The sequence below is a fragment of the Saccopteryx bilineata genome, chromosome 2 (assembly GCF_036850765.1).
Source record: "Saccopteryx bilineata isolate mSacBil1 chromosome 2, mSacBil1_pri_phased_curated, whole genome shotgun sequence".
Classification (NCBI taxonomy): domain Eukaryota; kingdom Metazoa; phylum Chordata; class Mammalia; order Chiroptera; family Emballonuridae; genus Saccopteryx; species Saccopteryx bilineata.
The window spans coordinates 189,750,557-189,775,116 of NC_089491.1; the positions used below are offsets into that span (position 1 = coordinate 189,750,557).

At 41.4% G+C, this 24,560-nt stretch overlaps 1 protein-coding gene across 1 annotated transcript in view; it reads left to right on the top strand.

Annotated features, from left to right (window-relative positions):
* The window catches only part of FLT3 (fms related receptor tyrosine kinase 3), a 103,142-nt gene that overhangs the window by 60,482 nt on the left and 18,100 nt on the right, over positions 1–24,560 (top strand). The window contains exons 5-18 of the mRNA XM_066258958.1: positions 412–541; positions 4,103–4,230; positions 4,950–5,089; positions 5,186–5,339; positions 6,294–6,462; positions 13,830–13,933; positions 15,022–15,130; positions 15,405–15,583; positions 16,356–16,462; positions 16,580–16,712; positions 16,800–16,904; positions 20,378–20,488; positions 21,654–21,807; positions 24,433–24,515. Coding sequence (XP_066115055.1) covers positions 412–541; positions 4,103–4,230; positions 4,950–5,089; positions 5,186–5,339; positions 6,294–6,462; positions 13,830–13,933; positions 15,022–15,130; positions 15,405–15,583; positions 16,356–16,462; positions 16,580–16,712; positions 16,800–16,904; positions 20,378–20,488; positions 21,654–21,807; positions 24,433–24,515 — 1,806 coding nt within the window. The remainder of the gene's footprint in view (positions 1–411; positions 542–4,102; positions 4,231–4,949; positions 5,090–5,185; positions 5,340–6,293; positions 6,463–13,829; positions 13,934–15,021; positions 15,131–15,404; positions 15,584–16,355; positions 16,463–16,579; positions 16,713–16,799; positions 16,905–20,377; positions 20,489–21,653; positions 21,808–24,432; positions 24,516–24,560) is intronic.

The window sequence follows — 24,560 nt, forward strand, 5'->3', positions numbered from 1 at the left end:
TGCATTATTCCATACGTAGGTGGGACATAAAAGTGAGACTAAGAGACATTGATAAGAGTGTGGTGGTTACAGAGGGAGGGGGGAGAGGGAGAGGGAAAGGGGGAGGGGGAGGGGCACAAAGAAAACTAGATAGAAGGTGACAGAGGACAATCTGACTTTGGGTGATGGGTATACAACATAATTGAACGACAAGATAACCTGGATATGTTATCTTTGAATATATGTATCCTGATTTATTGATATCGCCCCATTAAAAAAAATAAAATTATTAAAAAAAAAAAAGAATGGATCAGAAGACACTGCTATGGTATAAAATACTAGCTTTTCTTAATGCTGTAGAACTTTTTTGAGGGGGCTGTTAAGACAATTATTGCTAAAATATTAAAATGTTAATAATTTCTGATGCTTCAGATACACTGCTCTACACATTAAGGAGACCATACTTCAGAAAAATGGAAAATCAGGATGCCCTGGTCTGCATATCTGATAGCATTCCAGAACCAACCATGGAATGGGTGTTTTGCAATTCACAGAGTGAAAGGTATGACATGTATACAGAGATAATGGCTATGATTTTTACATATTTGGTCTTTTTCTAATACAGCTGACATCATACTACATGTACAGTTGAACTTGTCACCATGTTAACAGGAAACTTTGGCTACTTAGAGGATGGTTAGCATGGAGTTTCCAGAGAAGGGGGCTGTTTTAATAAGGAGACCTTTTAGAATTCTCCCATGTTACATCACTCAACTGCAGGGTTCTCCCTGGACACAACCCAAGTAAAAACTCTTTTAAGTTATAGGATTGTTAGCTCCCTGAGTACTGGTTGGGGGGGAAAGATATGAATTTTAGTGTATCATTACTTATAATAAGAAATTCCCTGTGAATAAATGCTTAATGTGTGAATGTTCTGTTTCTTTTGGAAGAGCAAGTTGATAGGATTGTTTAAGGACATAAAATCTAGCCTGCGTTTGAACCCCGGTTTGCTTACTAACTGCGTGGCCTTCGGCATGTTACTTAACCTCTCCTTTCTCATTGGAAGAATGGGGATGGTAATATTACTTACCTTATAAGATTGCTGTGGTGATTAAATGAACTGAAAATTTCAAAACACAGAGAACAGTGCCTGGCAGATAGTAAGTACCATATAAGTGCTTACGTTTGTTTTTTGAATATACCATAATTAAGTTTTCACAAAGTAATAATTCCCACAGTTTGAATTAATTAATATTTACTGAACAAATTATTGAAAAATAGAACTAAAGAGGAGAAAAAGACCTGACCTGTGGTGGCGCAGTGGATAAAGCATCGACCTGGAATGCTGAGGTTACAGGTCTGAAAGCCTGGGCTTGCCCAGTCAAGGCACATATGAAAAGCAATTACTACAAAGTAATGTTTCCTACTCCTCCCCCCTTTCTCTCTCTCTCTCTTCTTTAAAAACAATAAATAAAATCTAAAAAAATATATAATAAAGAGGAGAAAAAGAAATCAGGTTAAAAATGATATGCATGTGATCCCAAGTTTTTAGATGGAAAAGTAAAAGAGATTACTTGTGGATATATATATCATGTGAGCATAAACAACAACTAAAATTTAAAAAGCTACACACCAAAATTTGGGTAATTTAAAACTCTTTTCTTTCTATTTTTTTCCTAAATTTTCCAAAATTCCTACAATGAACTCAACTTATTGGTATCTTAAAGTCATCATAAAGGGACCAGCACAGAGCAGGTCTGCCTCTGGCTGGCCTGTAGAGTGTGGGTTCTCGACTTCATGCAGAAAAGATTTCACAGTGCAAGTCTAAGTGATGGTGAGAGTGCGTTTATTAGAGCTGGGGGACAGTGAACGAGGAAGGGCTTAGGATAAAAAAAGAAACGGGAGAGAGACTAGGTGGGGCTACTTTGGAGCTCTAGAAGTGTTAAAGGAAAGTGAGCCACGCTGGGCTACATGAACTCACTGAGAAAACAGAAGTGAGCCAAAGCAGGGCTGCTGTTAGCTCTACAGAAAGTTAGAGAAAAGGGTCCTTGGAAACCAGTTCAGGGGGTAGGCCTGTGACAAGCTGCCAATGCCCACTGCTCCCCTGGTGGCAAGTCTCATTGGAACCTTTAGAGTTTAGGAAAAAAGTACCCGCCTGAGAAAAAAAGGGATGCCAGCCTGCTCCAAAGAAGCTTCCTTTATCTTGAAGATTTGTATCTGTTTCCTAAAGGCAGGAATTTTAGGAGAGGTCTCATAATATTCATCAGCTTTCCAGGAGTGTCCTTCAGTGTGCTGAATCATCAGGATGAGCATATAGAGGGGCTAGGGTCACCTTCAAAGAATGTCACTGAAGAGGGATCTCATCTAGATGGGTCTGCCCTGGGCAAGGTCTGGACTGTGTAAATCATTTGCTCCTCAGTGTCCTTGGTTAAGAAAGATAAGACCCTGCATTTATTATCTGCTGTAAGTTGCTCGGCCAGTTTGTTCAGTTGTCCATCTCAGTTTCCCCATTCCACCTGCCAAGGAATTTTCCTAGCTTCTGCCTCAGTATAATAAGGAAGAAAAGCCCTCAAGGAATGATGCATAAACAAAGAAAATAATACACCTGACTCAAGTGATAAAGGGAGAAAAGTGATCCTACAGACTCAAAAGCTGCACCTGCCTGGGGAAAGGTGATGGTTAGGGAAGCTCTCAGGAGAGACCCAAGTCCCTTCTCTGCTGTGGGAGAAGAGGGGAAGATGCCAGACCTGAGATGTGGCTGACCGGCTGATGTCCCTCAGGAGGACACCTGGGCTCTCTCCTGTCAGCTCTGCCTCTCTCCCTCTCGCTGTTTGTCCCCTTCTGTGCTTCAAAGAAAAGCTATCTATTATAAGAGGAAAAGGGGGTGGGGGAGGTGGAAGAGCGTAGAGGGGGGATAGATGGTGATGAAAGGAGACTTGACTTGGGGTGGTGAGTGCACAGTGCATTGTACACGAAGTGTTATAGAAGTGTACACCTGAAACCTGTATGATTTTACTAACCAATGTCACGCCAATAAATTCAATAAAAATAAAATGCAATATTCTTGGTCTTTTAAAAAAAGGGACCTGACCTGTGATGACGCAATGGATAAAGCTTCAACCTGGAATGCTGAGGTGACTGGTTCATAACCTGCGCTTGCTAGTCAAGGCACATATGAGAATCAACTACGAATTGATGCTTCCTGCTCCCTCCCCCCACCTTTCTCTCTCTTTCTTTTCTCTAAAATAAACAAATATAGCAGCGGTTCTCAACCTGTGGGTCGCGACCCCGGTGGGGGTCGAACGACCAAAACACAGGGGTCGCCTAATGGACCCCAAACACACAGACATCTGGAGAAGAGGAGTGGGACAGTGGAAGGGGCGGATGTTGAGCCTCACGTAGCTCTAGGCGACCCCTGTGTTTTGGTAGTTCGACCCCCGCCGGGGTCGTGACCCACAGGTTGAGAACTGCTGAAATATAGAATCTTTTAAAAATAAGGGCTACCTATCTTGTTAAGCTGTATTATAAAACTTAATCATGCTTTCCTTTTCTTTCTCTTTCTCCTCCCACTTCTGTCTTCTTTCTCAGTTCTTTTTATTTATTTAGAGGAAGGCAGGAAAGGAGAGAGATGAGAAGCATCAAATCATAGCTGTATCACTCTAGTTGTTCATTGATTGCTTCTCAGACATTCCTTGACCAGGGGGCTCCAAATGAGCCAGTGAGCCCTTGCTCAAGCCAGTGACCTTGGGGTTAGGAACCTGGGACCTCAGTGACCCAGGTTGACGCTCTACCCACTGTGCCAACATTTGTTAGGCAATTTTTTTCTCTCTTTAAACAACAACAAAGAAGTCACCAAACAAAAAGTTTGAGACTGTTTTATTATGTCATTCTCCCAAGTGTTATTTTAATTGTTGAGATAATGAGTAACTAGTTTCCTAGGAACTCCACTGAAATCATAGATGTGGGTTTATGTTCGCCTTTGACCTGCTCTCTCCTTTGCACTCTTCAACAGGCTTTCAGCAAAACAGGTTGTAGACCCTGGAACTCTGTTCTTCTCCTGAATCAGTTCATTTGCAATTTTAAAACCTATTTAGTCAAGTGGCATTTTCTTTTCTAATTGTAGTTGTAAAGGAGAAAATTCAGCAGTTGTTACAAAGGAGGAAAGTGTACTTTATCAGTTGTTTGGAACAGACATAAGGTGCTGTGCAAGAAATGAACTGGGCAGGGAATGTACCAAGCTGTTCACAGTAGGTAAGACCATAATATGATATATTTCTATGTTCAGTGGGTACTCCTTCAAAACAATCTGTCCTAACAGTGACCATTCAGGTAATCTTCCAACTTCAGAAATTCTATGGTCCCTTTATAGCAGTTTCAATGTAATAGCATGGATTCTGTAAGTGCTACAAGACTTAATAAAAAATAAAATGTTTTAATTAATGTATTATTTTTTTTTTTTTGTATTTTTCTGAAGCTGGAAATGGGGAGGCAGTCAGACAGACTCCGCATGTGCCCAACCGGGATCCACCTGGCACGCCCACCAGGGGGCGATGCTCTGCCCATCCGGGGCATCGCTCTATTGCGACCAGATCCACTCTAGCGCCTGAGGCAGAGGCCACAGAGCCATCCTCAGTGCCCAGGTCAACTTTGCTCCAATGGAGCCTCGCTGCGGGAGGGGAAGAGAGAGACAGAGAGAAAGGAGAAGGGGAGGGGTGGAGAAACAGATGGGCGCTTCTCCTGTGTGCCCTGGCCGGGAATGGAACCGGGACTTCCGCACGCCAGGCTGATGCTCTACCACTGAGCCAACCGGCCAGGGCCAGTGTATTAATTTTTAAAGATTACTAAGATAAAAGGTTCGTAACATTTAAAATGACATTAAAATCTTTGTTCTTCATAATGTTCAGCATATGTTTTGCGGTAGGAAAAAAAAATCACATTTTTTTCTTACTTGGAATGTTTTCATCTTCTAGATCTAGATCAGATTCCTCAGACCACATTGCCACAATTATTCCTTAAAGTGGGGGAACCTTTGTGGATCAGGTGCAAAGCCATCCATGTAAACCATAGATTCGGGCTCAGATGGGAATTGCAAGATAAAACGCTGGAAAAGGTAACGGGACGATTTTGCATTTTGCAAATGCGGAAACAGGGACTCCATAAATCCAGGCTGAAATCATTAAATTCATTTTGTTTTATTAAAACCTAGGGCAGCTACTTTGAGATGAGCGCCTATTCTACAAACAGAACCATGATACGGATTCTGTTTGCTTTTGTATCATCAGTGGGAAGAAACAACACTGGATATTACACTTGTTCCTCTTCCGAGCATCCCAGTCAGTCAGCTTTGGTCACTGTCGTAGGTAATGCAGGCTGCTCAAGCAACCTTTATTCATGTTAGTAGTTGTATTGGTGTAGACTGTGATATGTACGCTGTAAATTCTGATTCCAATATAATGTTGGTGTTAAAAGCTGAGAAAAGACACTGAATCAGGATCACTTCGCAAACATAAGCTATCTACTCCCTTCCTTTGCCAGTTAAACCAAACCTGCTTGAATGTCACTGTCTTGCTACTTACTCCATTGTAAATGTGACCATTTGTGGGATTTTGTCTTCTAGTAGGTTGTAAGTTTCTTAAGGACAGGAGTAATTCCTTCTCTCCTTGTAGTCCCAGAAATTAGCAGAGCCCAACACAAAGCAGGCCATTAATAAATGCTTGTTCTGAGAGTTGAGAGGGCAGTAAATGAGTGAGAGATACGGACAAACACCTGGATGCGTTGAACTTTGGGTGGGCTCTGGAGGATTTGAAAATAATCATGCTGTGAGTAATTTCAGATCAGCTGTAAGGAACATGCTAAGAAATGAAGTGATTTCCTTATCACACTGATAAGAAACTGGTCTACAGGAAGCCATGTAAATATTGCTGGCTAGATTGTATTGTGCCCTGAGGTTATGTGATGTGGGCTGCGTCAGTGAGAGCCGCGGGCTGACTGAGGACTCCTACTCTGTACATGGTCAGCTGGACTGGGGAGCTCCTTCCACCTTTTGAAACTGTCTAAACTCTACAGGTGCATTAATACATTCCTTGGGGGAAGAGAGTCAGTTATTTGCATCCAATTTTCAGAGGAATCTTGACCCCAGAAGGTGAGGAGCTCAGTCTTATAACTGCAGAGTTATGTATTCTTACACTAGCATATCTGACCTGCAGCATGAATTTTCTTGCATTAAACTGATGAAGGAAATGTATTTATGTTATTAATATATTTCCATGTGGATCTCATTATCTAATTAATAATTTATTTTTTATTTTTTGCAGAAAAAGGATTTATAAACGCTTCCAAAACAAGTGAAAACTATGAAATTGATCAGTATGAAGAGTTTTGTTTTTCTGTCAGGTTTAAAGCATACCCACAAATCAGATGTACATGGACCTTCTCTCAAAAATTATTTCCTTGTGAACAGAGTGGCCTTGATGATGGGTACAGGTGAGACAGCATGAGCTCCAGGCTCACCTCAGTCTTAGCACAGCTCTTATCATCGCCCTAAAAGAGAAGCAGCTTTGTATTGGAGTTCATGGGTCACTGGCTTGACATTGAAGATGGCAGATGTGAAGACACACTAACAGAGAGTTTTAAAATCAGTTCAGACAGTGTCACCCACCACATGAAAAAAGGAAAGAATCCTTTTAGTTTGAGCAAGGTTCTGTGGTGCTTTCTGAGTCACCAGATTGTAACTTCCTATTTGAGAGTGCCTGCTGTGGTGAGTACACTGACTCTTCTCAGCATGTTTGCAGAGGACTGAGGAATTGAAGTGCCTTAAAAACAGGAAAACATTACCTATCAGTGTATTGATTTGTTTTTTAAAAAAAATAGGTGCAGAAATAGCCCAATAATCAATGCTAAAGGAAAAATCTGTTTTCCTGGGGATTGTACAACTATAGCCAAGGTTCTTTTATGAGAAGGATTCTTCATTTCTTCTTTGAAAACTAAAGAACTTTTATTCTTGTATTTTCTTTCTCTCTTTTTTTTCTTTCCTTTCTTTTCTTTTCTTTTCTTTTTTTTCTTTTCTTTTCTTTCCTTTCCTTTCTTTTCCTTTCCTTTCCTTTTATTTTTTTTTAAAGACCGGGAGAGAGACAGGAACATTGAGCTGCTCTTGTTTATCCCCTGACCAGGAATCAAACCAGCAACCTCCATGCTCTGGGATGATGCTTCAACCAACTGAGCTATCCGTCCAGGGCTTAATTTTTTTATTGATTTGTAGACAGACAGACAGAGGCAGGGAAGGGGTAGGGAAGGAAGCACTCACTCGCTGCTCCACTCAGTCGTGCCTTCCTTGGTTGCTTCCTGTGTGTGCCCTGACTGGGGATCGAATCCACAACTTTGCCATCTTGTGATGATGCTCTTAACCAACTGAGTGAGCCAGCCAGGGCCTTTCTTGTATTTTCTACAATATGACACCTCACATGTATTAAAATGAATCCTATGCCACTTAGTTTCGGGCTAGACTGTGACTGAGAGTCACTGTGTCTTCCTCCGAGGCCCGTGTGCTGACTCAAATGCATCCCCGAACTCAGGACTTCTCAATGGTGGTACCATTAACATCTTGGGCTGGATGACGATTTGTTCTGAGGGCCTGTCCTGTGCATTTAGGGTATTTAACAGCATCCCTGGCCTCCACTCACTGGATGTCAGTAGCACCATGACCCCCAATTGTGACAACCAAAATTATCTCCAGACACATTGCCAAACTTCCTCTGGTGAGGAAAAAATTGCCTGTGGTTAAGAACCACTGCCTTGGAGGGCTCACCCCATTGTCATCAGACCTTTTTCTAAATCATCAAACATGAAAATAGCAGGCCAAGAGTCAGCCTCTCTTCCTAGTGTAACCGACTCCCACAGGCTATGTTCAGAAAGCTATCAGAGCTGTCACTTTGCCTGCCCTATGTATTGTGATCCAGTGTCAGAGAAGCACCCGGCGCTGTGGGATTCTCTTTTTAACCTGATTCAGAGATGCAAAAACCAATTCAATTTAATTCAACTAGTATTCCCTTAATATCTCCTTGATGAGTTTGATGCTCTGTGGGGCTACAGGGTGAATAACATAATGCTTCTCCCCCATCCACTCCCCTCAAATTTACATAGGCACAGTTAAGAGGCCACCTGGGAAATCATTGCTAACTGTGCTGGTGACATCTCATACAACCTCTTAAGATTTTACAGTTCACTGATTAGAGGACCATGTCTTTGATATGTGGGTCATGGGCCAATCTAGTAGGCTAATTAAATTAGTTTCATTTTATGATCACAATCTATACTTCTGACTCCAAGTAGTTATCTTATAATAACTAGCCAAATGAATGAATCAGGGTAGATCCTGATTTCCACAGTGTTTTCTACCTCTCATTCGCCATGACCTGATGATATGGTTAAATTCTTTGTATGTTGAATCTTACCAGTGAATTTATGAGCTCCACAGGGATGGGCTCTCTGTTATTTCTCTATTTTTGTGTAATGCGTCCTTCATTCAAGGGTTGTTTAATAATTGAATGAATCGTTGTCACCTCTGGAAAGCAGCTCAAAGTGCATAGCCTGGACCAAAGATGAGTCACTGCATCTTCTCTGCACTTCAGGGACCACACACATGACACTTGTCACAACACCCAGCACTCAGTGTTCATTTTATTTGAAAAAGTTCTTGAAGAGCTATAGTGTTTGCTTGTGATAATGATGCACTAGGGGTGATGGACACTTAATACAAAGGGAAAATGGTGTCTCCTTCTTCATGAAAAAGGTGGTCAAAGCATTGCATAAAAGATGAACAACAACAAAAAAGGAACACCAGTGCTCTAGCAAAATGTATTTTGCTTTCCACAGGAGGCTATGTGTTGAGATGGGGGATGGCAGACTAAATTGTCATCTGAGTTCTATTCAACTTTTTATCGTAAAAAGTTTCAAATTTACCAGTAAACTCAGACTAGTTCAATAAGCATCCTTTCCTCATCTACATTCAACAATTTAATCAAACTGCACTTTGTTTGTGAAGTACAGTATTTTACTGTTGCAAGAGATGATCTGAGTGTTCATATATAATGGAAAGGTCTGTGTAATAACATACTCCTGAGAGGGCTTTGATGTGGTCATGGTGTGTGTGCTGGAAGGCTTTCAGCTTCCCCTGTCACAGCTTCGTTTCTCCAATTTACTTCCCCAAATATGACCCCAGAGTTGATGAGGGCTCGCCTTTGTGTGTTTACACTTTATTAAACTGTAACTTTTCAGCAGTCTGAGAGCCTGGTCTTGAGAAAGGGTTCTAGTCTAGGCTATTTCATCTGTTGCTTTGCATAATACCTTATCTCTACAGACTGAATTACAGACAAATCTACCTTAGCTCTTCTAGTTTTGTGGAAAAAAACACAAAGTATTAAAATTATATAATTTTTAGTAATTTCCACTGGAAGGCTCTCCATCGGCCTCCTCAGAAACTCCTCCAGTCTGAGGAAGACAGGGTCACCGCGTCCTGCTTGGGTGTTTCAGAGCTGTGGGCTGCCTCGGCCTGGCCAGCCCTCCCATGTCCAGTTCCAGCAGCGCCCATCGTCCCGGTGCCCACTGTATTATTCTTGGCATGCTGATTTGACTTTGATGGTTCCTTGTTCTATGAGTAAAGTATTCTTTATCATGAAACTACTCCCTGAGCCACTAGAAAGAGTCTGCCCTTTCTTAACTCCTCCCTCGAGGCACTAAATGGAAAATAAAAATGACCTGCCTTTTAATTGTACAGAAGAGAAAACCTTTTTCATAGTTGTAATGAGAATACATCTTCTTAGTCATCAAGACATTTGGTCATTGTAAATTCCAGCTCCTTCACCTCCAGTCTCATGCCAGCTGGCCGTTTTTAGAAAAACACCAGGGGGAAGAGGAAGCTTTGAATCTCTCAGTCACCTCATCGGTTAGTCCCTTTGGAATTTCCAGAGGAGGTTCAGCAATGCAGTTCTCTCTTCTCTTCTCTTCTCTTCTCTTCTCTTCTCTTCTCTTCTCTTCTCTTCTCTTCTCTTCTCTTCTCTTCTCTTCTCTCCTTCTTCTTTCTTTCTTCCTTTCTTTTTAGTGAGAGGAGGGGAGATAGAGAGACAGACTCCCACATGTGCCCTGAACAGGGTCCACCTGGCAACCTCCTTCTGGGGCTGATACTCAGACCAACCAAGCTATCCTCAGTGCCTGGAACCAGTGCTCAAACCAATCAAGCCACTGACTGCAGGAGGGGAAGAGAGAGAGAAAGCGGAGAAGGAAGGGAAGAGAAGCAGACTGTCACTTCTCATGTGTGCCCTGACCAGAGATTGGGCCTGGGACGTCTGCACACTGGGCTGATGCTCTATCCACTGAGCCAACTGGCCAGGGCCTTCAACGCAGTTATTTCTGTTGCTGGGACTGATTGTCATAAACAGGAGGACAAGCAGTTTGAAATGACCTGGATGTTCACCTTTGTGTTCAAACTGTTTATGTGACCACTTTTCTACCTGTAAGAGTGAGACCATGTGAGATGCTATCTGTTTGACACCATGGTCAGACATACTCCAGGAAAACAGTACAAAAGTCTTAAGAGGGAAATAGTTTACAAAACCTCTCTCTCTCCTCTCTAAAATGAATATATAAAATAAAAATTAAAAAAAAACAAACATTTTGATTTAGGCCACATGACAATCAATAGTTGTACTGGTAATTTTTTTTTTCTATCAAATTGATTGGTGCTTTTGGCATGGTCCCTGGCTAGCCACATGACTTCTTTCTGTCTCCTCTCTCATTCCTTTTCAGAATCTTTGGTTATTTTTCAGTGAGAATTACATTTTCCTTTATAAAGGTTCACATCTTTCTCTTCTTGGACCATTTAAACTCTGTCTTCCTAAAGTCTGAAAATCACATACTGAATTTTTTCCCTAATGGTATAATTTGACTTTCCCCCAATTTTCCTACCACTTCAACTTCACCAATCATTTCCTTCTTATTGTCCAGATGTAGGTCAGGATGAGAATTCCCTTATTACTTTATTTTTTACATTTATTTTTAAATTACAGTTGATATGCTATATTATATTAGTTTCAGGTATACATCAGTTTTTGACATTTATATACCTTATGAAGTGGTCACCATGATAAGCCTAGGTACCCATCTGACACCACACATAGTTATTGCACATTACTGATTCTATTCCCTGTGCTGTACTTTACATCCCTGTGATTAATTTTATAACTGGCAGTTTGTACTTATTCCCCTCCCCCTTTTTCACTTGTGGCACCCCCCCCCCCTCCTTTTTACTTCAGCCTTCTTGTTAACAAGGCAGACAAAAAATGTGTTAAATGCTCACTTGATAGGTCAGAGCAAGAAATTCTCTCACTGCAACACTCAGAATTACCTTTGGCTTCAGAGTTCAAGATGCACAACATGGTATTATAAACACAGACTCCACACTGCTCATCAGTTGCTAGCTGTACCACTTGAATCTTAGGCATTAACTGCTGTTCTGTGCTCTCCTTCCTCTCCATATCCAAAACACCTGCATTCTCTCTTTTTTTTCTTTTTTCTGGTTGTCTCTTGGGTCTTCTCTTCCCTCTTCTTTCCCATTTCCCTGCCTTAGGCAGCACTCATCTTTTCATGCTGTATTCAAATCTGAACTTTTTTTTCTCCTCTGCTATGACTTCCCACATTATACTTTAACTGCTAGTTGACTTGTCTGCCTTTACCACCAAACTAAACTGTAAATTCTGTGAAAATAGAAATCTGTTTTTTCTAACTCACTATTGTATATATTACTGGTTCTACCCCCAAATAGGCTCTAACAATGATGGTAGAATGAATGAATGCATGCATGAATAAATGGATGCCTGGGTTACAACAACTACCTCTCTCCAATAAGCTTTTCTTATGCCATCAGTCTAAATTAAAACACTGTTTCTGATACTTCTCCCCTGTTCAGGAATTATAGCATCTTCTGTGTTCTCCTTCACGTCTAAATAATTCAGCTGGGTTTTCAAGGTCCTTGATAATTGGCTCCCACCTATTCATTTAACCCTCTTTGCTACCACATCCCAATGAGTGCCTCCGCTCAGTCCATTGGTTTCCCCTTACTCTCCTTTGCGCCCGTATGAATTTCCATCTGATGTCTTAAGTCCTGTCCTTGCCTCCTCGGATGTCTTTTCTTTTGCTCTCTTATTAAAACTAACTTATCCATGCAGACCTAGCTTAAGTCCCACTTCTATGAAGCCATTAGAACTTGGCTCATCTATATTGGCCTCTATTATGACTACTCTGCTTATGTAGGCTTTGTCCGCCTACCTGGATAATGTCTTTGAGGACAGGAGCCATGTTTTATGTCTTTTGCTTTCATAGAGCCCCTAGTTGATGACTGGCCCCGCTCTGGGTCCCTGTTTGCATCTCTACCCTGCCCACATGTAATCTTTTTTTTTAACTTCAAGTAGGCTGCATAGTGGAAGTCAACTTAAATAACCTCTGAAAAAGCCTTAGATTGTTTTTTAATCTAAGGGAAACTTTTTATTTTCAATGCATAAAGGCATATTCAGCATGCCCTCATTCTCCTACCTCTCCTATCTATCCCATATCCTCCTACAATAGCCAGCATCCCATATCCATGGTGGATATGATGGGTAACTCCCATGGTCTGTTCTCTATGTCAAAATGTGTTGAGCCCTGGCCAGGTAGCTCAGTTGTTTAGAGCATCATCCCGATACACCAAGGTTGTGATTGCCAGTCAGGGCACATATGAGAATCAACCAATGAGTGCATAAATAAGTGGAACAACAAATTGATGTTTCTCTCTCTCTTCTTTCCTTTCTATAATCAATCAATAAAAACAAATTTTTAATGGGTTGAGTGGTTGATGAGCACTCCAAGTGGAGCCTGCTGAGACCACCCAACGATTTTGTGCACACTCGGTTGATTTAAGCCTTCATTGCTATTAATTGCTATTTAAGTCAAGGGTTGGTCATAGGTTTTGCTTTGGACCAGTGCCAGAGAGCCATTCTTTTAGGAAGCAAGGAAGTTATGGGCTCCTTCACCTACAGAGGTTTTTCCATATTTCTGGGAAGTTGAATTAGTCTAGAATGTATAGAACTGGAAGGGCTAGAACCTTCTTGTTTCTTGGAGAAACCCTGGCCTAGATCAGTGAGTCACAACTTTTAATTTGCATATGAATCACATGGATATCATCTTAAAGTGCAGACTGATGTGGTGTGCAGATGATGTTTTATTGAACTACATACTTGAAACCTGTACCCCAATAAATTTAATTAAAAAAAAGACATAGGTTTTCCTGATAGCATTGAAGAATAATAATAAAATAATATCTATGATGGGAAGTGCCTGTAGAGCAGGACAAAGACCTGAGGATGCTCTCAAGGAGTTGGCAGGGCTCCCCAGCCAATAGCTAGCAAGAAAATAGGGACTTCTATCACATAGTCACAGGTAAATGAATTCTGCCAACAACCTGAGGGGGCGTGGAATCACACTATGTCCTTACAAGAGCTTGAAGATAAAGCCACACGGCCAGCCAACACACTGCTTTCCACCATGTGAGGCTGAGCAGAAGACCCTGCCCAAATCACCAGACTCCTGGCCTGTAGAAGCTGAGATAACAAACATGCTGTTTTAAGGCATTTTTAAAAAGTGCAGACTCTGAGTCGGTAGTTTGGGTTGGGGCCTGCGATTCTGTATTCCTAACAAGCTCCCAGATAATTGTCCATTGAATTTGAGAGAATGAGTGTCTTGAGGGAGATTCCATCCATGCACACATTATTTCAACATCTCCTATAAGAATTGGGCTAAGTCTGTCTTTAATTCTTTTCAAACAGCATATCTAAGTTCTGCAACCACAAACACCAGCCAGGAGAATACATATTTCATGCAGAAAATGATGACGCCAAGTTTACCAAAATTTTCACACTAAATATAAGAAGTAAGTTAAGTTACCAAGAAATTTTATTTCAGTCTTTTAACTCCTTAACTATTTATCAACTATGACCAGAAAGAGCTAAGTAATGGCTTAGAAACAATACTGTAAAACTTATTATATACTGCAATATTTTGCAATGTCTCTTTCGTTCCTACTGGCTTTGTTTATAGATATCTATCTGCGTCCATCCTTTGAAGCTAAGAGACTTATTCCATGTGCTCTGTGAATCTATTTAGTGTTATGATTGTTAACTTTAGTATTTTGAAATGTCATATTAAAGAAAGACTAAAAGTCATATTATCTGCCATTTACTTTTTAAGATATTTTTTGTTTTTCTGATCTATAAAAGAAGAGTTTGTTTCATGGGAATTTTTGCAGATACTCTTGAAGCTAAGAATCATTTTTTTTTTTTTTCATTTTTCTGAAGCTGGAAATAGGGAGAGAGTCAGACAGACTCCCGCATGCGCCCGACCGGGATCCACCCGGCACGCCCACCAGGGGCGACGCTCTGCCCACCAGGGGGCGATGCTCTGCCCATCCTGGGCATCGCCATTTTTTGTGACCAGAGCCACTCCAGCACCTGGGGCAGAGGCCAAGGAGCCATCCCCAGCGCCGGGGCCATCTTTGCTCCAATGGAGCCTTGGCTGCGGGAGGGGAAGAGAGAGACAGAGAGGAAAGCGCGGCAGAGGGGTGGAGAAGCAAATGGGCGCTTCTCCTGTGTGCCCTGGCCGGGAATCGAACCCAGGTCCTCCGCATGCTAGGCCGACGCTCTACCACTGAGCCAACCGGCCAGGGCTTTTTTTTTTTTTTTTCAAGAATCATTTTTAGGTGTCCAGGTAGATAGAACTCTACAGCTTAGCTCCCCGTGGAGCCTAGCAGTGGGAACATGTGATCTGCAGATATGTGGGAGGGAGGACTACATGACAGGGAAAGAGAGAATAACCAGAAATCTTGTGCCATCCTGCATGAGACACCCTCCCAGAAGCACAAAATGCTCAGAGTAAATGTGCAGCCTATATGAAGCTGACTTTGAAACCATTTCTGGAAAGTACTGTCCTACATGAGCTTCTTTTTCATGTTATTGTCTTCAGGGAAACCTCAAGTACTGGCTGAGGCATCAGCAAGTCAGGCCTCTTGTTCCTCAGATGGGTATCCATTACCATCTTGGACCTGGAAGAAGTGTTCAGACAAGTCTCCCAAGTAATACAGACACTGGCATCTCTTACATTGGAAGGACATGAAACTCATATTCTCCCTGACATATTGGCTCTTTCTCGTGAATACAGTTTAAGAAGAAATGATGAAGTATTTAAAATGCTTGCTTTCTGAGTCCCCCATAATTCTACCTAGTCATAGATTATTTCTGATAGTTTATGATAGATGAATCTCATTTTGAGCTCACTAGAGAAATTCAAACTTCTAGTCTGACGACAGCCGAAGCTCTCTGACTTCCTTCTCTGCCATTTCTTTGCAGCTGCACAGAAGAAATCACAGAAGGAATTTGGAACAGGAAGGCTCACAGGAAAGTATTTGGACAGTGGGTTTCGAGCAGTACGCTAAACATGAGTGAGGCCATCAGAGGGCTCCTGGTGAAGTGCTGTGCATACAACTCCCTGGGCACATCCTGTAAAACAATCCTTTTAAACTCACCAGGTACATGGCTGTTGCTATTGTAATGTGCCACCTTCGGGTATTCCCCATTAGCAGTTAGTCCCTACTGTTCATTTTTATTTGGGGAATTTTACAGGAATGTACAGGTTCAGTGTATGACACAGGAGGTTTTTTGAGTCAGGCAGGAATCCCCACTGACACACACTGTGGTGTTGTTCAGGGACAGAGTGACTTCTGCATCACCTTATGATGACTTATAAGTTAAAGTGATGTAGGTTGATTCATAAATTCCTTGAAGAGTAGATATCTCCCAAAAGACCCAATTTCAGAAAAGCAGATTTAGTAATTTGGAGTTGCTAGCATTTTTCCTTTTGCCTAATCTTATTTGCCTTTAGCTTTCTGTTTTTTTGTTTTGTTTTGTTTTTTAGAGCCATCCTAAGTTAATTCTGCCTACACACTTATTCAGGATGACAGTACCCTATACCTAACTTCTCCACGTTTATACAATAGAATTTCTTCAGTATCTTTTTTTTTATTATCTGATTTGCCTATCCTGTGGGTTTAAATAGATGTAATTCTTATAATCCTATGATTTTTAAGAATGGGTTCAGGATTGTTTATTATTTTCTAAGTAGGAAACATGTCCTTTATCTACCATTGCCCGATTTTCCGTGGGGAGTGAAATATTTGTAGAGAGCTTGTAAGGTTGCCAATCCTGATGACTCAAACAGGATGCATGAGATCACAATGAGCATCCTCTATAATATCAATCAGGAACCCTAAGTCCCTGCTCAGTGATACTTTTTTGTTGCAGGCCCCTTCCCTTTCTTCCAGGACAACATCTCATTCTACGCAACCATTGGGCTCTGTCTCCCCTTCATTGCCGTTTTAACCATACTAATTTGTCACAAGTACAAAAAGGTAAAAAAAAAAAAAAAAAAAAAAAAGCTCCCAAAACTCAAAGGTAAAAATTATTCATGATTTTCTGTTCCTGAAGAAAAGCCTGTTGCTAATTGATTCATTATTTCAACTCTGAAGCAATTTAGGTATGAAAGCCAACTGCAGATGGTGCAGGTGATTGGTTCTTTGGATAATGAGTACTTCTATATTGACTTCCGAGAATATGAATATGATCTCAAATGGGAGTTTCCAAGAGAAAATTTAGAATTTGGTATGAATTGAATCCAGATGTTCCCATAGCATTTCCTTTCTGTGGGAATGTCTTGAACCTGCACTCATTCACCATTTGTCTTTCCAGGGAAGGTACTAGGATCAGGTGCATTTGGAAAAGTGATGAATGCAACAGCTTATGGGATTAGTAAAACAGGAGTGTCCATCCAGGTTGCTGTCAAGATGCTGAAAGGTACAGTGGAATGATAGCCACCTCCCCTTCTCTTTCCCATCATTTTTGTGGGTCCTGCTGACCATTCTTCAGAGCTGGAGAGGAAGTGAGTTGGGAATAAATGAATATAAAATAAAAGTCATAAAACCCTACCTCTTCTTCCTCTTCTCTTTGTTTAGTTTTTGGGGGGCTTTTAGTTTTTTGAGATACTCTTGCTATAGGCAGATGTTGTTTCTGCCATTTTGACATAAACTCTGGGTAGAAGAACAAATTGGAGCTTTTCGTATTATTTTTCACCCATTGTACCAACTGCTCCCATCTGACTCCCACCTCTACCCCTCCACATAGCCTTGCTCACTTTGCAAGATCTCCCTTTCCTACCCTGCTGGCTTTTGCTAAGGTGATCAGTGACCTCCAATGAACTAAAATCTAATGGGGATTTTTCAGTCCTCACATGATTTGAATTTTTAACATGAATCGGCAAAATTGACTCCTCTCCATATTTAAATGCCTCTTTTATTTTGGTTTCATGTCATCATTTTTTCTGTTTTTTCCTCTTATCCCACTGACATATACATAGCCCTTTGCCAGCCTGTCTTCTACCCAGCTCTTTATATAGAGTTCTGGAAGGCTTGTTCCTGGGTCCCCTTCAATTTTCATTCCACATGCTCACCATGGGTGGTCTCACGCACCTGGGACTTTATCTTGTACACTAGTTCTCATGATTGCACCTTCCTTCTAAGTTCTAGGATCATGTGTCCAAATGCTTGCCTGTCACAAAAGTCTCTTTAATTTAGCTCATTCAAATCAAACTCTTCCAACTCTGGCCCTCCATCCTCAGTGGTGGTATGAGTACTCATGACTCCACTTTCCACACAATTGAGCAAACCAGAATCCTAATAGAGAGCAAGAGAGACAGGCAGGCAGGCAGGAAGGGAGAGAGATGAGAAGCATCAACTTGTAGTTGCGGCACCTTAGTTGTTCATTGATTGCTTTGTCTTGTATGCCTTGACCAGGAGGCACAAGAGTGCCTTTGACCAGCAAAGCCAGTGACTCCTTGCTCAAGCCAGCAACCTTGGGCTCAAGCCAATGACCTTGGGCTTCAAGCCAGTGACCTTTGGGCTCAAGACAGTGACAGTGGGGTCATGTCTATGATCCCATGCTCAAGCCGGCTACCCACTGGTGAGCCCATGCTCACCTTGGGGTTTTGAACCTGGGTCCTCAGTGTCCCGGGCCAGTGCTCTATCCACCATGACACACCTGGACATGCCTAGGCCTCATCCTTTAAACCATCCCCATTCTAACACCCCAGAAGTTATCTCCATTAGGTTTCTGCTTGGTGTCCTTTGAGTTCATCCTCAGTCTTGTCTCTATGAATACCACATTAATCCAAGTTCATCTCTTCTGAATAGCTGTAATAGCCTTCCAAGCAGCTCTCCTATATGCACTCCTATGTCCTTTCAGATTCTCTATACTGAGCCCAAGTGATGGTTATGAAATGCAAAGCAGATCCTGTCATTTTCCTATCTAACATTTCCAGTTGCTTTCAATGGCTCTTGAAATACACTACCAGCCTGGTGTGGTTGGGCATCTGCTCACTGCTTTACTCCGTGCTCTCAGCCTTCTTTCAGTTCCTCCAGAACACAGAGCTCCCTCCCACCCCAGAGCCTTGCACAGGCTTACCCTCTCTGCTTGCCCTTCCCCTTCCACCAGTTCTCTCCTACCCCTCCTTCAGATCTCAGCTTGAATATCACTTCCTCAGGGAAACTTTCTCTCACACCAAAGACGAGGTAAGTTCCTTGCTGGAAACTGTCTTAGCTCTTTGTAGATTTTCCCTCCATAAAATTTATCATAATATGTAGTTCTATCTCTGTTTAATTACTCAATTAGTGTCTTATTTGCCATGTTAGCCTGTAAGCCTCATGAGGGCATGGTCTGCATCTGTTTGCTATGGTCTCTTTTTCCTTGGTCTTCGCTCATTCTGCTCCTTCAACATAAGGCATTCTTCTCTCCACCTCCTCACTGTGCATTCACCTGGTTAATTCCTATTTTCCTCAGGTCTCAACACAGACATTTAGTGTCCCCTTTCCCACCCCTCTGAAAGCTAGGTTAGGTGTCCCCTCTGGTGTGACCCCACAACTCTCTTAATTCATTTGCCACATTGCATTTATCACACTATGTTGTATTTGTTCATTCACGCCTCCCTTTTCCAGGAGACTGTAGGCTCCAGGAAGGCAGGGGCCATGTCTTGTCTGTCATTTATTCCACCAATGCTTGACATATTGCTTCATACAGAGTAGGCATTCAGTAAACACTTGTTCAATGAATGAGTGAATGAATGTCAGGTAATGGTACCTAAAAGTGCTTTGAGAAAGTTAAGCACACTATAAAGTGTATTATATTGGTTATGAGAAATAAGACATGGACAATTGAGAACTATGAGTACCTATAAAACATGAAGCAGCAGAAGACATGAGGTGCTGGTGGTCACAATGCACAAGTGGAGGATCTCATGCCCAAGCTAAGATGTTGGAAATAAGATACCCCTGATGGCATCAAGGCTCTGGAAAAGCCATCATTAAGGCTGAGATATCTTCTCGGACAAAATAAAGAGACCTGGAAATATCTAATTAAATCTTTATTGAATGTAAAGAAAAGTTACTATGTTTGTAAGGAATAATAAGTTAATAGAGGAGTGGGTGCCTGATGCCTAGAAAGGGAAGTTCAAAGATTTTGCCATTGCCTGTAGGGCTTCAGCATCCACTTGGGTAAGGGTGCCCTGACTGGCTGGCGCATCAGCCTTAGTGACACAAGACTTCTGAGTTCCTCAATAACTACCCTCATGCTATGCTTCTGAGCAAGATGATGAGTACAATTTGCCAACCTATTCAGACTTTTCTCCAGAGAGAGAATGCATAGGCCAGTGGATACATTGTAGCCTACTCATCAGTTATATTTTTCATTATCAATTAATGAGTCTCTTGAGAACTTGGTTAGTGGGTGTTGATCCTTTTGACAGCCCTACCATTCAACCCACTTACAAATTTAAGGCTGTAGACCTGAGGGCCAACAAGCTATAACAGCTCCCCTTACTGACATTTCTGTCTTGTTTCTCTGTGAATTCAACAAATTCAACTGTTGGAAAAATATATGTATATATGTTTTTCCCTTCAGTATGTGTATTAACTTCTGTGGAGGAAAAGCTATTGTTATATTGTTTTGTTTTGTTCTATTTTGCATTTTGAGGGTCAATATTATAAATTCCTATTTTGGTAGAGGAACATCTGATGAAAAGGCACATTATTAGGCTCAACTTTTATGCTATTATAAGCTTTGAAATTTTGTCTTAAAACACAGAATATTATTCAAAATTCAGGCAGTGTATTTTTAAAATTTTTATGCAAATCTCCTCTGAACTGAGGAAAGTTAATTTATTAAATGACCTAAAACTCCCATTTTACTTTGGTCTTCCATTTATACTCTTCCATGGACAGAAAAGGCAGACAGCTCTGAAAGAGAAGCTCTCCTGTCTGAACTCAAAATGATGACTCACCTGGGGAACCATGAGAACATTGTGAACCTGCTGGGGGCATGCACACAGTCAGGTAACCAATTCCCACTGGAAACTCCTAATCAAACATAGTGCAGCCTGAGGATGAGGAGAACATTTGTTCTCATGTGTTTCCTCCTCTCTCAGTGACAGTGTGGGTCCTCAAACCCAAGTGGAGTTAGACATGAGTGTGCGGTAAGCAGATGAGCCAGTGTAGAGGGCACCCCATGGTTTTAACCTACTTAAAACCAGTCACCACATGTCAAGTACATTCCATGGGTTCTCTCTCCACCTTCTCACCAGCTGTGAAGGGCTGCTGAGCATGGCCGCTGCCCCGTGTGCTGCTTCAGAGAAGCTCAGGGAGGGCGGGACTTTAGACTTTATTTGCTAGGATTTAATGGAACATACACTCTGATTCTTTCACTTCTGCCTAGAAATACCTGAATAATGTGCCCCAAGGTCATTCTTTCTGGGATAGCTGGCCTGGGACTGGAACTAATGGAAGAGCAAACAAGACATGAGGGATGTATCTTCCTTCTCAGGCAAACCACAAGTCAGTGTATACCGTATTTCCCCATAAGACGCATCATAGTTCAAAAAATTTAGGGTCTAAAAACTGGTTGCATCTTATACAGTGGTTGTAGATTTTTTACTTGCATTTCCCACTTTTTTGTGCTTGTTTTTGTACTCATTGTTAAAGACAGTGTTTCGTCATCAGACACAGATGAGGACAAGCTAATGGACAGGAGTTTTGACAGTGATGAGGAATGGTATGAAATTTATAATGAATAAAACTTGAGTGCAATAACTTTATGTAATACATTTTATTTCAAATTTTGGGCCTCAAAATTAAGATGCATCTTATACATGGGAGCATCTTATACATAGGAGTGTCTTATATGTGGGAAATACGGTATTTATCAAGTGCCCATCATGCAGCTGGCATAGTATTTCCAATTGCAAAGTGGAGAATCTAAGTGCACAGTGGTTATTGGTGAGGCCACATGTACAAGGGCCAAAGTAGAAGGCAATAGGAGTTTGAAAAAAAAGCTGAAATCGAATTTAAAGTATGAGAAGAGGTAGGCTCAGAAAAAGTTGTACTGTCTCAAAGTCAGGGGAGAAGTGAGCTCTCATAGTGTGTAATATGTTTCATTTTAGATAGATATGAAGAAAATGACTTGGTATTCATCTACCTGTAACTAAAACTGTCATTATTTCAGGGCCAACTTACTTGATTTTTGAATATTGTTGCTATGGTGATCTTCTCAACTATCTAAGAAGTAAAAGAGAAAAATTTCATAGGACATGGACGGAGATTTTCAAGGAACACAATTTTAGTTTTTATCCCACTTTCCAATCACATCCAAATTCCAGGTAAGAGAATAAGTCAAGGTGATGCATCAAGACATCAAAGTCTGATGGCTAGACACCTCCCACAATACACACTCTGGCCAACTTCTAAAGATCATACGTCAGCATTGTGGAGTCTGTGGGTTCTGAGACCTAGAAAAGTCGCTTATCTTTGCTATTATTGCCCTGCTGATTTGGAACAACAGGAACCTGCCTACACTACAGGCTCTGTAGCTGAGCCAATCTCTGTCTACCTGTGCCTAAATCACACCCTACACACGTATTTAGTTTGGGGAAAGGTATATTATTCAATCCTTCAGGATTCCTGGTTAACATGTAGGTTTTGGTAACCAAACTTCTTCCAAAGTCCTGGACATGTTCACAGAGGTTCTGGGAGTATTGCACAAAAGAGCTCTAAACTTATAAATTGGATTTTAAAAAATAGGATAAATCCTATTGACATAATATGATAGGGACAGAATGAACTTGTGGGAACATTTGTCTCTGTGCTCTGCATTGTACATTCCTCCATCCATGAGAATCCTGAGTGGCTCTTGCCCTGACAGATTTTTTTTAATTTTATTTATTCGTTCATTCATTTATTTATTTTTGGTGACACAGACAGAGAGAGACAGAGAGAGGGACAGACAGACAGAACGGGAGAGAGATGAGAAGAATCAGTTCTTCGTTGAGGCACCTTAGTTGTTCATTGACTGCTTCTCACATGTGTCCTGACAGGGGGGCTACAGCAGACTGAGTGACCCCCCCACTCAAGCCAGCGACCTTGGGCTCAAGCTGGTGAGCCTTGCTCAAACCAGATGAGCCCACACTAAAGCCAGTGACCCTAGGGTCTCGAACCTGGGTCCTCTGCATCCCAGTCTGACGCTTTATCCACTGCGCCATTGCCTGGTCAGGTTTGCCCTGACAGATTTTTTTTTTTTTTTTTTTTAGAGAGGAGAGGGAGAGACAGAGAGAGAGAGAGAGAGAGAGAGAGAGAGAGAGAGAGAGAGGGAGGGAGAGGAGAGACAGAGAGAGAGAAGGGGGTGAGGAGCTAGAAGCATCAACTCCCATATGTGCCTTGACCAGGCAAGCCCAGAGTTTCGAACCAGCGACCTCAGCACTTCCAGGTCAACGCTTTATCCCACTGCGCCACCACAGGTCAGGCCTGACAGATTTTTGTTCTGGTGGGATGCTCATCCTTATCTTTGGAAATTTCTTGCTAATTACTTGAACATTGTAGCTCTATAACACCTTTCTCTGAATGAGTGCACGGACATTCTGATAGAATCGTTCCTCGACCCATAGTACTTTCCTGTTTTCCTTATCCTAAAGGCACATCTATCAGAGGCTTTTACATTTACTGGGGGTCTTTTGAAAGGTGCATTTGAGATCCAGCTTTAATTTCTTAGCATAAGTTCTAGTGCAGGCCTTTGACCTTCTAAGGTATGAGACAGACTCAGCATCTAAACTTGTAAGGCCCCACGGAGGTCCCCGTACCCGTCTTTGTGCAGTTGCCCCTTACCAATGTATACCTGTCACACTAGTCTACCCTTTTATACTCATATCTTAGTTCACATTCTAATACTGAGACAATTCTGATGTCATCTGTATTTGAGAACAGAGAGTCTTTCCTAATAAGTCAAATGTGTGTGAACAGTGGTTAGTGAAAACCAAGGCTGGTACCTCAGCAACCTTGGTCCTGTCACTGGGCTATGAAATATACTGCAGCAGTTACTTTGAGAATATCTGTGGCCTTAAGTCATTTCCCAAAGATGTAGAAACTGTAAATTGGGGTAAACTTGTATATTGGAATGAATGGAATCATTGTTAATATATAATATATACCAAGTTCATCAGTGAAGAGTTCTATATTATATATTGTAAAATACATTGTATTATTACTATTTATTAATTTCACAAGTAAAAGAAATAAGCTTTGCAAAGGTCCCTTAGAAGAAAGGAGAGCCTGACCTGTGGTGGCACAGTCGGAATAAGCGTCGACCTGGAACACTGAGGTCGCCAGTCCGAAACCCTTGGTATTGCCTGGTCAAGGCACATATGGGAGTTGATGATTCCTGCTCCTCCCCCTTCTCTCTCTCTCTCTGTCTCTCTCTCTCACTCCTCTCTCTCTAAAAAATCAATAAATAAAAAATATTAAAAAAAAAAACGTTTAAAAAGAAAAAGAAGAAGAAAGGAGGATGGTGGAATATGCAGAGGTCCCTGCGGAAGGCTGGCGCCCCTCGAGCAGCTGCAGGGAAAGGCCACTGTGTTGGGAGACAGAAGTGGAGGTGCAGTGCACTCTTTACTAGTGCCATGGTTTTTCAGCCAATGCCATTCTTCTCGCCAAGCCTGCATTTTCTTTTATAAAATGTAACTTTGACACCCAGCTGATAGATTTGTGGTAAGGACTGAGTGAAGTCATCTTTGAACAGTAAGACTCCATATGGATACCAGGCACACTATCCCCCTAGACTGGCTCAATTACACAGATGTTTTTAATTCCTGAAAAAATGAACACGTTGATGCTGTGCCTTTAATTTAAAAGCCCATTTGTAATTGGAATTCATTTATTTGATGAATTGTATCTTTTTAAATGAAAATGTCTACTCAGAAGAACATAAATAATGAAATAAAATTTTTTTTAAATAGTATGCCTGGTTCACAAGAAGTTCAAATACACCAGGACTCGGATAATATCTCAGGGTTCAATGGAAATTCATTTCAACCCAAAGGTAATATTATATTCCAATTAGTAGCACTGAAAAATAGAAACAGAT